Genomic DNA, 11,141 nt, shown 5'->3' with positions numbered 1-11,141 from the left:
GGGAACAATATGGTTTTTAGATGCACCTGGAGGAACTGGAAAAACCTTTTTGACTAAATTAATATTGGCTTATGTTCGAAATCAGCGTAAAATTGCTCTTGCCGTAGCTTCATCAGGGATAGCTGCAACATTGCTACCAGGAGGTAAAACTGCTCACAGTATGTTTAAAATACCAATTGATTTAGATCGCACGGAAAATCCAACCTGTAGTATTTCAAGAAATAGCGACAAAGCTAAGGTATTACGCGAGTGTAGTTTAATCATATGGGATGAATGTACGATGGCCCATCGAAAAGGAGTAGAAGCGGTAGACAGAACTTTAAGGGATATAAGACAAAATGATCGACCAATGGGCGGTATCACGGTTTTATTTTGTGGTGATTTCCGACAAACCTTACCGGTAATACCACGGGGAACCCGAGCTGATGAGGTTAGGGCTTGCCTGAAAAGCTCTTATTTATGGCGAGATAAACAATCGGTGCATTTGACTATAAATATGCGAGTGAGAACTGGAGATAACCCGGATGATAGTCAATTTTCTGACACATTATTAAAGATTGGTGAAGGTACCTATCCACAACTACACCAAGGAAAACTTATACTGACGCCTGAATTATGTTGTATGGTGCAATCTCAACCACATCTTATATCGTCGGTTTACGGTGACGTAACAAATATATTAAATAGGGACAATTCTTGGCTATGCGAAAGATCTATTTTAACTCCTCGCAATGACCAGGCATCTGAGATCAATAACAAAATACTGTCGAATATACAGGGGGAAAGCAAAGTTTATAGATCAATAAATAGAATGGTCGATGAACAAGAAGCCACTAATTACCCGATAGAATTTTTAAATTCTTTAAATATGCCCGGACTTCCCTCTCATGAAATTTGTTTAAAAAATTGGGATACCGATTATTATGCTCCGAAATTTAAAACCACCACAACTTTGCAATGGAACTCGACTAAAAGTAACCCAGTTGCAACAAAATATAATCGAGGCTCAAATTTTAACAGGTTGCGGTGCAGGAGAAACCGTCTTTATTCCCAGAATACCCTTAATACCAAATAATTTTCCATTCCAATTTAAAAGGACGCAATTCCCAGTATCGGTGTGTTATGCAATGACAATTAACAAGGCTCAAGGGCAGACTTTTCGTGTTGCTGGAGTAGATCTCAGTGTCAGTTGTTTCTCACATGGTCAGTTGTATGTTGCTCTTTCCCGTGTTAGCAGTTCTAAAAGTCTTTATGTTCACGTGCCGGACGGGTCAACTTTCAATATAGTTTACCCGGAAGCTTTGCACTAAAGTATTTTCGTTTTATAGGTACCTTTACCTTACCTTTATAAGGCAGTGGTACTTATATTGCCACCAGAATTTGAACCTTAACACATTATTATAAAGTTTAAAAGCTATAAATATTTTTAAGTTCTGTGTCTTATAAAGGGTTAAGCCTTATGTGAACGTGATCTAAACAATATTACCAATATAAATAATAATAATAAATATTACCAATACATTAACTTAATACACAAGGAGTTACACGCTGACGGAGTCGCGGACACAGCTATCTATACTTTTCTGCCGGAAGTCACTATTCCACGCGGACGAAGTCGCGGGCACAAGCTAGTTACTAATAATAACCGAGAGAGCTTTTTATTTTGTGTACATTTAAGGTATTGCTAAGGATTACATTTACTACCTACCTGTAATTATTTATTACTGAGTAAATTAGAAGTTACTTTAATGTTTTTTTTTTTTCATTTTGACCATTCCTAAAAAAAAACAAAAAAAAAATACTTAAAATATAAATATGGGTGAAATCCTTAACTTGCGCTAATGAATTTTTGCTTGCTAACCGTACACACAATCACAATCACTCTCACGCCTACATTGACGAGTACACAGATTGGTCACTCACAAAAGTAAAGGCGTCGCGCGTGCATGAACTCATTCATTGGCCTAGCCTTTTCCCAACTATGTTGGGGTCGGCTACCAGTCCAACCGGTTTCAGCTAAGTACCAGTGTTTTATAAGGAGCGACTGCCTATCTGACCTGCTCAACCCAGTTTACTATACTTATGTACTTAACCTATGTATCCATCCGTGGCTCACAATACCTCGCCACGGATGCGTCAGACCGCGGGCAGAGGAGTGGCCCACGGTCTTACCCTCCTCGGTCATCGCGACCTATACGCCGCGGTGACCCCTAGAACACGGGCCGGGGTGACGGCCCGCAGTCTAGGGGTCTAAGTTAAATATAGGTTTGTATTAAGATAAAAGTAAAAAATAAATAAATACAAAACTGAAAAAAAAAATTATAGTTCGTAAAAACCGAGTAGCGGGCGGTATATCCTGCACCAGAGGCATCCGCGGGCCTCGGGAGGATCAAATAACCTCCCAAAAGAGCGGCCACATCGCCTTGGGGAAGCGATGGGCGTACCACCCATTCGTAAAATGGTATGTCGGACACAGAAGTATTAGTTGTGTCATGCGATCTGGCTGACGCCCGGCGCTCGCAGGTATCCGGGCCTGCGAGTGTGAAATTGGTTACCGATGGACGCGCAGGGGTAGGCGACCAGGCCCCTGTCGCTGATAATATTACTGGCAGCACAGTAAAAGCCGAGGGGGGCCGCGTGGATCGTCTTCCGTTAGGAAACGTCCACGCGACCGTGCTTCGAAGGGAGGTGGCTCAGCGGGTCAGTCCTCAGATGAGGACGGCCTGCCGGCTCCGAAGTTGCCGACCGGGAGGAAAGGTCGGCAGGCTTCGAGGGGGGCGAGTGCTTCGCGGCCGCGGAGGGACGCACAGGGCAGGTTTGTGCGTTCCAATGCCCAGGCGGCCAGCGAAGCAGAGAGTGACGTGGGGGTCACCACGGAGGACCCTGGCGGTGAAAGCGATGCCTCGCTGGGGAGCTCGAAGGCGGAGCTCAACGCCGCCAGGAGGGAGCAGCGCAAAGCCGTCGCGGCCGACGAAGTGTCGGCGATGGCAGAGCGCGCACGGAAGCGACGCGCTGCTCTCACGGCCGAAGGGGGCGAGCCATCCGCGGCGGCCCTGAGCCAGCTGGCCTTGGACTTAGCCTCCTTCAGACCGCGGGTGAACGTGCCCTTCAGGCTGCCGGACTTCGTGGCAACCTTCAGGACCAAGTCTGGGGTGGACTTGGTCCTGAAGGTTGCCACGAAGTCCAGCAGCCTGAAGGGCACGTTCACCCGCGGTCTGAAGGAGGCTGCCGCGGACATTAAGGAGGCGGTTGGTATCCTCCTCAACAGGACTGCCTCAGACGAGGTCGCGAAGTTGCAGGAGGAGAACGGCCGCCTCCGTGCCGATCTTGAGGACCTCCGGCGGCAAGTCGCTGCGCTGAGCGAGCAGCAGCAGCGACGCACGCCGCCCACTGCCGCCACGCCGGTGGTGGCCCCGTCTCCCGCACCGAGACCGGCAAGCGCTCGTTCCGACGACGAGGTCGAGCGCATTGTCCGGCTCTGCATGCTCCAGTACGGGAGCATGGTCAATGCCCGTATAGAGGCGGTGTCTCGGTGCCTCCCGCCGGAAACCCTCCGTCCGCCCCTAGCGGCCGATGCCAGGCGGAGGATGGAGGAGCCGCCGAGGCCTGCACCTCGCCAGGGAAAGCCCACGGGGGGTGTCAAAAAGCCCGTGGAGGGAGCCCCGGTAAGCGCTCAGCCCACGACGGCCGGCTCTAAGGGTGAGAGCTGGGCGACAGTCGTAGGCCGCAAGAAGGCCCGCAAAGTCGCAAAGGCGGCCACATCTGCAGCGCGCACCCCAGGCCCTACGGCAAAGGCGGCTGCGCAGCCTGCGCGACGGACTGCCAAAGGCGGTAGCAAAGGACCGACAGTGCGTGCCCCGCGTTCCGAGGCCGTGACGCTGACGCTGCAGCCCGGGGCTGCGGAGCGCGGCGTTACGTACCAGTCGGTCATTGCCGAGGCCAAGGTCAAGATCAAATTGTCAGATCTTGGCCTCCAGTCCGTCACCCTCAGGCAGACCGTCACGGGTGCGCGGCTGTTCGAGGTGGCCGGCGCTGCGAGTGGCAGCGCTGAAAAGGCGGACGCTCTGGCCGCCAAGATGAGGGAGGTCCTCAACCCCGAGGACGTCCGGGTCTCCAGACCGGTGAAAACCGCAGAGGTGCGGATCACTGGTCTGGACGACTCCGTGACCCCCGAGGAAGTGGTGGCGGCCGTTGCCCGTAGCGGAGAGTGTCCGCCGGATAGAGTGCGGGCCGGCGACATACGCACCGACGCCACCGGACTCGGCGCAGTCTGGGTTCGGTGCCCTGTGGCATCGGCGAAGAAGATCGCCTTAGCTGGCGAAGTGCAGGTGGGCTGGGTTGCAGCGAGGGTAAAACTCCTGCAACCCCGGGCTTTGAGGTGCTTCCGGTGCCTGGAAAAGGGGCACGTCCGGGCAAAGTGCACCTCCGCAGCAGACCGTAGCGATCTCTGCTATCGCTGCGGTCAGCCCGGTCACAAGGCGACCCAGTGTTCCGCCGCGCTTAACTGCTGCCTGTGTTCGGCCGCGGGGAAGCCGGCGGGACACAGATTGGGCGGGGGAGCCTGTGGCATGCCCACCAGCACTGCCAAAAGGTTAGGGAAGAAGAGCTCCATGCCTGCCGGGGTAATCTCGCAGCCCCCGCAGGCTGGTAGCTCCGCGACCGACTCCCGGTCCGGGACTGTTGTCGGGGGAATGGATTGTCAATAATGGCGCAATTCCATTTCCTCCAGGGCAACATCAATCACTCTGCCAGAGCTCAGGATCTTCTACTCCAGAGCATGGCAGAGTGGTCGATCGACGTGGCTGTGGTCGCCGAGCCGTACTTCGTCCCCGCCCGTGTCAACTGGTTGGGGTGCGCTGATGGTTTGGTGGCCATTATTGGCGGGACTCTGATCGACCCGTCCAGGGGCCGCGGCTGGGTTGCCGCGGTTTCGGACGGCATCGCCGTCGTGGGGACGTATTTCTCCCCCAACAAGAGTCTCGCCGACTTCGAGGGTTTCCTTGTCGAGTTGGGTGCCGTCGTGAACCGCTACCACCCTCGTCCCGTTCTGGTGCTCGGGGATCACAACGCCAAGTCATCGGCGTGGGGATCTCCGGTCACTGACTCTCGGGGCGAGGTGTTGGAAGAGTGGGCGGTGACGACCGGTCTGGTCGTCCTGAATCGGGGTTCGGAATACACGTGCGTGCGGCAGCGGGGCGGGTCGATTGTGGACGTTTCGTTCGCAAGCCCCTCTGTCGCCGGCCGAGTCCGAGACTGGCGTGTCGCCGCGGAGGTGGAGACGTTATCGGACCATCGTTATATCCGGTTCGACGTCTCCGCTCAGACCGCGAACGGCCGCCATCCAACAACCCCGATCAACGACGGCCCCCGATGGGCGCTCAAGAACATCGACAGGGAACTACTCGAGGAAGCTGCCTTAGTCCAGTCCTGGATCTGGGAGTCGGCGACGGACGGCCTCGTCGACGCTGTGGTTTCGCGGAGCGATGACGGAGATTTGCGACGCGTCCATGCCCCGTGTAAGCCAACAGTCCGCAAGGCGCCGGGTGTACTGGTGGACCGACGAGATCGCGCGGCTGCGCGTTGAGTGCGTCGCAGCTCGCCGCCGGTACACTCGATACCGGAGACGACGTCGACGGGATCCCGTCGAGGAGGGCGCGCTGTATGAGGTGTACCGCGCGTCCAAGGAGACTCTGTGGCTGGCCATCGGCGACTCGAAGTCGCGTGCCAGGGAGGAGCTGCTGGGGTCCCTGGACCGGGATCCGTGGGGGCGCCCCTACCGTTGGGTACGGGGCAAGTTGCGTCCCTGGGCGCCCCCAGTGGTCCAGGGCATGCAGCCCCAGTTGCTAGAGGCGGTGGTGTCGGCCCTCTTCCCTGAGCGGACGGGACACGTTCCCCCGGCGATGGCCCAAGCTGATGGGCGCGGCGGGCGCGCTCTCAACGCTGTTTCCCAACATGGGGGGCCCGAGCACCGCCTGTAGGCGGTTGTACGTGGGAATCGTACGGTCCATGGCCCTGTATGGGGCCCCTGTGTGGGCGATGGACCTGACGCTAGATGGCGCTACTAAAGTGAACATCTGATCCACAACAGTTCCGTATTAAAAATAGTTTAAAATTAATAATAACAAGTGTATTGATACATAGACCGCCTTATTTTCAAGTCAGTAGTATAATAACTAAGTGTGATTGTTTTTAAACAAAACTGAACACTGACTACCAAAAAAACACGAAATAATATCAGTGGAATCAAAATACAAAAACCAATACAATTTAACAGAAAGTGAATTCAATTTCATTAAAAACCCCTAATTAAACGTTATAAATAGTGCAAAATAAACATATATAAACAGTACATCTTAGTGCAGAACAATAGTAACATCAAAATAACAAAGTGAAAATATTTGTGGAATGTGTGCAAAAATTCGTGGAATGTGAGTCATTTAAATTCAAACTCCAACGGCACCATTAAACAACAACAACAATCTTATAATTATACCCGTTAAATTCACCAACATTTGCAAGGAATCATTGGCTCTACCTACGGATAGTGTGGGTATAGTACACAGATTGCAGTGCGATCAAATCCGAAGAATTTGAATCTCTTTTTGAATGTTTTTCAGTAATCTCTTACACGTAAGGGCAATTTAAAAAGTATTAACAACATAAAAATAAAATAAAATGGCTAGCAAAAACAATACTCGTAACAAGTTACCCAAAAATAAAAAAAACGAGTCACAGACGCAAAAAGCCCTAGTCTTGAAGCCAACTAGAATCTCTTCAACACCGCGTAAAGGGTCTGTGAGTGACACAAATATCGAGCTAAATAGTTCCTTTGAAGATGATTGCAATGATACAATAAGACAAAAACTTAACGAAAGCCCGCAGTCTTCAATGAATTTCGTCTTAGAGGACAAGTTAAGAGAGATAATAAAGCAAGAACTAAATACATTTCTCGAAACAAGGATAAAATTCATAATATCAGATCAACTTCGCCGTGTCCTCACAAATGAAGTAGGAGGCGATCTGTCGCTGCCGGCCGTAGTGCGGAAGATGGTCGGTAGCGCAGAGTCGTGGGACGCGGTGGTGTCCTTCTGCGAGGACGTGATGTCGCAGAAGGTAGCTGCGGAGCGGGAGAGGGAGATCTCGACTCCCTTCCCCGGCCGCAGAAAGCGCACCGGGCGTAGGAGAAGGGCGGACAACGCCCTCTTCCAGCCCCCATGAATGGGTCCAGGGGCGCGGGACTTGGGGAAGCCCCCCGCCCCCTATTCCATGGACCCGAGGAGGAGGCGCGCGCGAGTGTCGGCGCGCGCCTCTGAGGCGGTGCACGGGATAGGCAAACACCTCACTACCCCGTGCACGAGGCGAGGCCCGGACTGACCGAGCCAGCACTAGTGCGCGGGGCTGCGGAAGAATGTGGACTCCCGCGGCCCCGCGTGCCCACGTGCGAGGAGACACACCGGGGGGTTTTCGCCGGTAAGAGTCCGGCACACCCCTCCGCCTCTCCCCTGGCGGAGGAAGTCCATGAGGATTTCCCCCCGAAAAAAAAAAGAAAAAAAGGTGGTCATCGCGCGCGCCGACCGGTCTACCGGTCACACTATCGCTGTAGCGGTCGCTTCTATACGTACGGCCTATTGCTGCGCTGCTTGCTCACATATCACGCACCGCCACGCACCCTGTGCATGTACTCCTCGCCGTGCTGCTTGCTAGCTGAGTCACCGCCTTTGTTCACGAACGCTAACATTGTCTTGCGATAATTAAAAATGAATATGATTTGTGATGTTTGTAGCCAAGATATATCTTCGAACGGATCAATTAAATGTAAACGTTGTGAGAACAGCTACCACCCGATCTGTGTAAATGTAACACCAGACTCCCCAATACAAAAAGAAAACTGGGTTTGTCCTTATTGTCGGGCTAAAACTCCACTCCACAATAGCAAAACACCTGTCTGCCCATCTTTTACCCCGGCAGCGATTGACGTTTCGCATGTAAATATTCAATCTCGCGCTCACAAACGCATGGCGAGTGATTCACCCCGCCAGGATAACCTGGAAAACTCAGTCTCAATTGCCTTGGCCTTACGTTGCCTTAGGAACGAAGTTAATGCGTTAAGGACTGAGGTCCGTGAGTTCCGCGAGGAATTGATGGGCAGAGTCGACGCACTGGAAGTCCGAGTTAATGAAGTGGAGGAAAAGATTGAGCAATCGGTTTCTCCTCGTCTTGCAGAGCTGGAAACGACTGTTAGCGAGCTTAAGCTGCAGCTCAATGAGCGTGAGCAGGAGTCGTTGCTCAATGATGTGCAAGTTTCTGGTGTGCCGGAGACTAAGGGGGAGAACCCAACCCAGCTATTGAACTTTCAGGACGTTAAATTGGGCGTGTCACTTGATGAGCGTGACGTGGTGTTTGTCAGGTGCGTGGGCAGTGTGCTGCGAGACCGAGTCGAAGGAGAGGATGCTTCTCGCTATCGTATTATTGTTGCCAGGTTGGCAAGGCGCACTACTCGTGACAGCATCCTGAGTGCCGCGCGTGTTCGTCGCAATCTATGCACTGCTGATATCGAAATGCCCGGGGCGTCACGACTAAGGCTTCCAGTCTCGATACATTTTCGAGTCCCGGGAAAAAAAATCGAGACTTTTTCCAGTCCCGGGATTCCCGGGAAAAACGAGACTTTCGAGACTTCGAAAAATAAATAACATACTCAAGGTTCTAGCGTTCATACAATAAGGCAAATAATACAATATGGTTCAATTTAGTATTTACTTTAATAAATCAACTACAAATTTAAGTAAAATTAACATGCATTAACATTTTTCATTTTTATAATGGGCACGCAGAAAGCAAAGGGCATTCAAAGACTTTTCAGATAAAGAGGATCTGATCTTGTTGCAAAAGTACCCTGCATTAGAAAAAGCTCTCTCTGCTTCGACGCTTGTAGGGGGGATTGATAGTAAATAATTATAGCACTGATTTAAATGCTTACCTCTGTCGCCACCATTCTCAAAGAGAGCTTTTTCTACATGCAAAGTTGTTTGTAAATCATGGATGCCACTTTGTTTTTCTATTTTTTGAGGATTTAGCATGTTTTCAAGCTCACACGCTAGCTGTTCTTTAGCAGTTAAACTGGTGAGCGGCGCAATCGTGTTATCATTAAAATCATTGGCACTGGAATTCGCTGAATAACTGTCAGTTGATTTTAAAGTTGTAGATTTGTTCAATCTTTCGTACAACTCTTTTAATGATAGAGTAATTTCGTCGTTATTTAAAGAATTAAACGCCTTTGGATTCAACTTTTTTTCGAAAAACTGAGAAGGATTGTGTAAGTATTGCAAAATACTCGCCTCTATTAGCCTGTTCTCCCTAATACGATTACACAGTGAATTGGCGAGGCTTATGCTCAAAGAACTTTGTTGTGAAGTTAATTTTTGTACGCAGAAATTTAAAGCAGTATCCGCTGTCAACAGAGTTGCATCTCGCCTACACAAAGCTTCTAATGTGACTTTTAAGATATTTAATGAATCTGAAATCGCCTCAAGTGTACTATATTCTGATTCGGTGAACTCAATTCCAGACCCTACATCTATCAAAGCCTTCCGAACGCATATTTTTAATTTAAGGAAACGTTCTAGCATTTCAGCTAAACTGGACCATCTTGTCTTGCAATCGATTATTAGTTTTAGCTCTCCGTGGAAGTGTTCCTCGACGTATTTCTTCAGTACAGCTTGTTTTGTTGGCGATTTCCTGAATAACTTTACTACTTTCCGTACTTTATTGATCACATGTTCATAAACGTTTTCTTCGTGTTTTCGCGGCTTGCTGCTCTCAATTATTTCAAAACTGCCATTTTCGTCTGTTTCGTCATCATTTTCATCATCATCGCTAACATCTTCAATACTTTGCGATATGTCATTTTGTACTGTGACAGATTTTGTTTTTTTGTATAATACATCCAGTATCGCTAATTGGATACCATGGGCTAGACATTTTTGATGATAAGCATTAACTGACTTTCCCATTTTTTTCATTACACTACAACCATCGGTAGTAAGACTTATAACGTCGGAGTCTAAATTAATATCAAATTCCGACAATCGTTCCTTTAATAAATCTACACAAATAGCAGCAGGCATACTACCAGGTATCTTAACAAGTCCTAAGTTCTTGTATTTAGCCCCATCAAAAAATGTTGAATGGATATTTACATTCATGTACCTTTTGTTTTGTGTCGACGTCCACTCGTCTAAGGTACAGCTAAATTTAACACCGGATGCCTTCAATTTCATTATTTCATTTAATGTTTGGGACTTAATGTAGTCGGCTTGTTTATTAACCATATTAGATATCGAAGTCACAGAAGACGGTAATGTATATTGCGACTTTTTGAACAACTCTCTTAAATCTTTCGATTCTACGAAAGTTCGAAATGGTATTCCGTCTAGTGCAGCCATTCTTGAAACTTTAACTTCAATTCCGTCAACTCTTTGAAAAAAATCTGTCATTTTAATTTTTTTTTCGGGTGGTTTATAAACTTCACCTTCACTTTTGTATTTGACGTCAGATGTGGAAGCCGCAGGTAGTACTTCGTCCTTTGATAATATCAAATTATGAATACTTTTAAGATGTTTATGAAGACCGCTGGTGTTTCCTCCTAAAGTCTTAAATATTTTGTGGCAGGTTTTGCATTTAGCAGAAGCATTATCTTTAGCTCGCAAAAAATAGCACCAAACGGAAGACTTATCATGCATTTTGGCAAGTACATCACAATAAAGCATGCTGTTATCTAAAACAATGAAAAATAACCATCACCACACAGAAACACGTTAAGACAAGCCATGTTAATATTTATCATTATTTATTTATCCATGAAGATTTTTTAATCACCAACCAAAATTTAATATTCATAATTTAATATACATTATAGTTTTATCACCCATTTAGTACTAAAATACGGATATGTAGAACCACAATTACGTCACGCGCAATAGCTTTTGCTCATTGCACGCTGTGTGAGTTAAGTGCCTCTTAAGCCTGCCCATTTTGATAACAAGAAAAATACTTTACGTATATATTTTAGGTAAGACATTCAAAAAACAACTGTCACAGGGTAAGCTCAGTTAAAGGTATTAAAAATCGTCTCTCTGAATGTA

General features: G+C 48.6%; 2 protein-coding genes across 2 annotated transcripts; both read left to right on the top strand.

Annotated features, from left to right (window-relative positions):
• The first annotated feature begins 3,192 nt into the window (after positions 1 to 3,192).
• LOC113508211 lies at positions 3,193 to 5,475 on the top strand. The gene has a single exon (XM_026891167.1). The coding sequence runs from the start codon at positions 3,483 to 3,485 to the stop codon at positions 4,704 to 4,706; it is 1,224 nt and encodes a 407-aa protein (XP_026746968.1). The 5' UTR covers positions 3,193 to 3,482; the 3' UTR covers positions 4,707 to 5,475.
• LOC113508210 lies at positions 4,706 to 9,493 on the top strand. Its single transcript, XM_026891166.1, has 4 exons — positions 4,706 to 5,467; positions 5,529 to 5,917; positions 8,090 to 8,407; positions 9,430 to 9,493. Exons 1-4 carry the CDS (start codon positions 4,706 to 4,708, stop codon positions 9,491 to 9,493), a joined length of 1,533 nt encoding a protein of 510 aa, XP_026746967.1.
• The last annotated feature ends 1,648 nt before the right edge of the window (positions 9,494 to 11,141 follow it).

Source organism: Trichoplusia ni, unplaced genomic scaffold (assembly GCF_003590095.1).
Source record: "Trichoplusia ni isolate ovarian cell line Hi5 unplaced genomic scaffold, tn1 tig00004101, whole genome shotgun sequence".
In the NCBI taxonomy this organism is placed as follows: Eukaryota; Metazoa; Arthropoda; class Insecta; order Lepidoptera; family Noctuidae; genus Trichoplusia; species Trichoplusia ni.
This window is presented reverse-complemented; position numbering and strand designations above follow the sequence as displayed.

Excerpts from the sequence above, each read along its gene's own strand:
- LOC113508211 (XM_026891167.1), top strand. The coding sequence starts at position 3,483 with ATGCTCCAGTACGGGAGCATGGTCAATGCCCGTATAGAGGCGGTGTCT.
- LOC113508210 (XM_026891166.1), top strand. The coding sequence starts at position 4,706 with ATGGCGCAATTCCATTTCCTCCAGGGCAACATCAATCACTCTGCCAGA. Across the intron at positions 5,918-8,089 it reads GCGATGGCCCAAGCTGATGG|GAACGAAGTTAATGCGTTAA; the intron begins GCGCGGCGGGCG and ends ACGTTGCCTTAG. Across the intron at positions 8,408-9,429 it reads CGTGACGTGGTGTTTGTCAG|AAATTTAAAGCAGTATCCGC; the intron begins GTGCGTGGGCAG and ends TTTTGTACGCAG.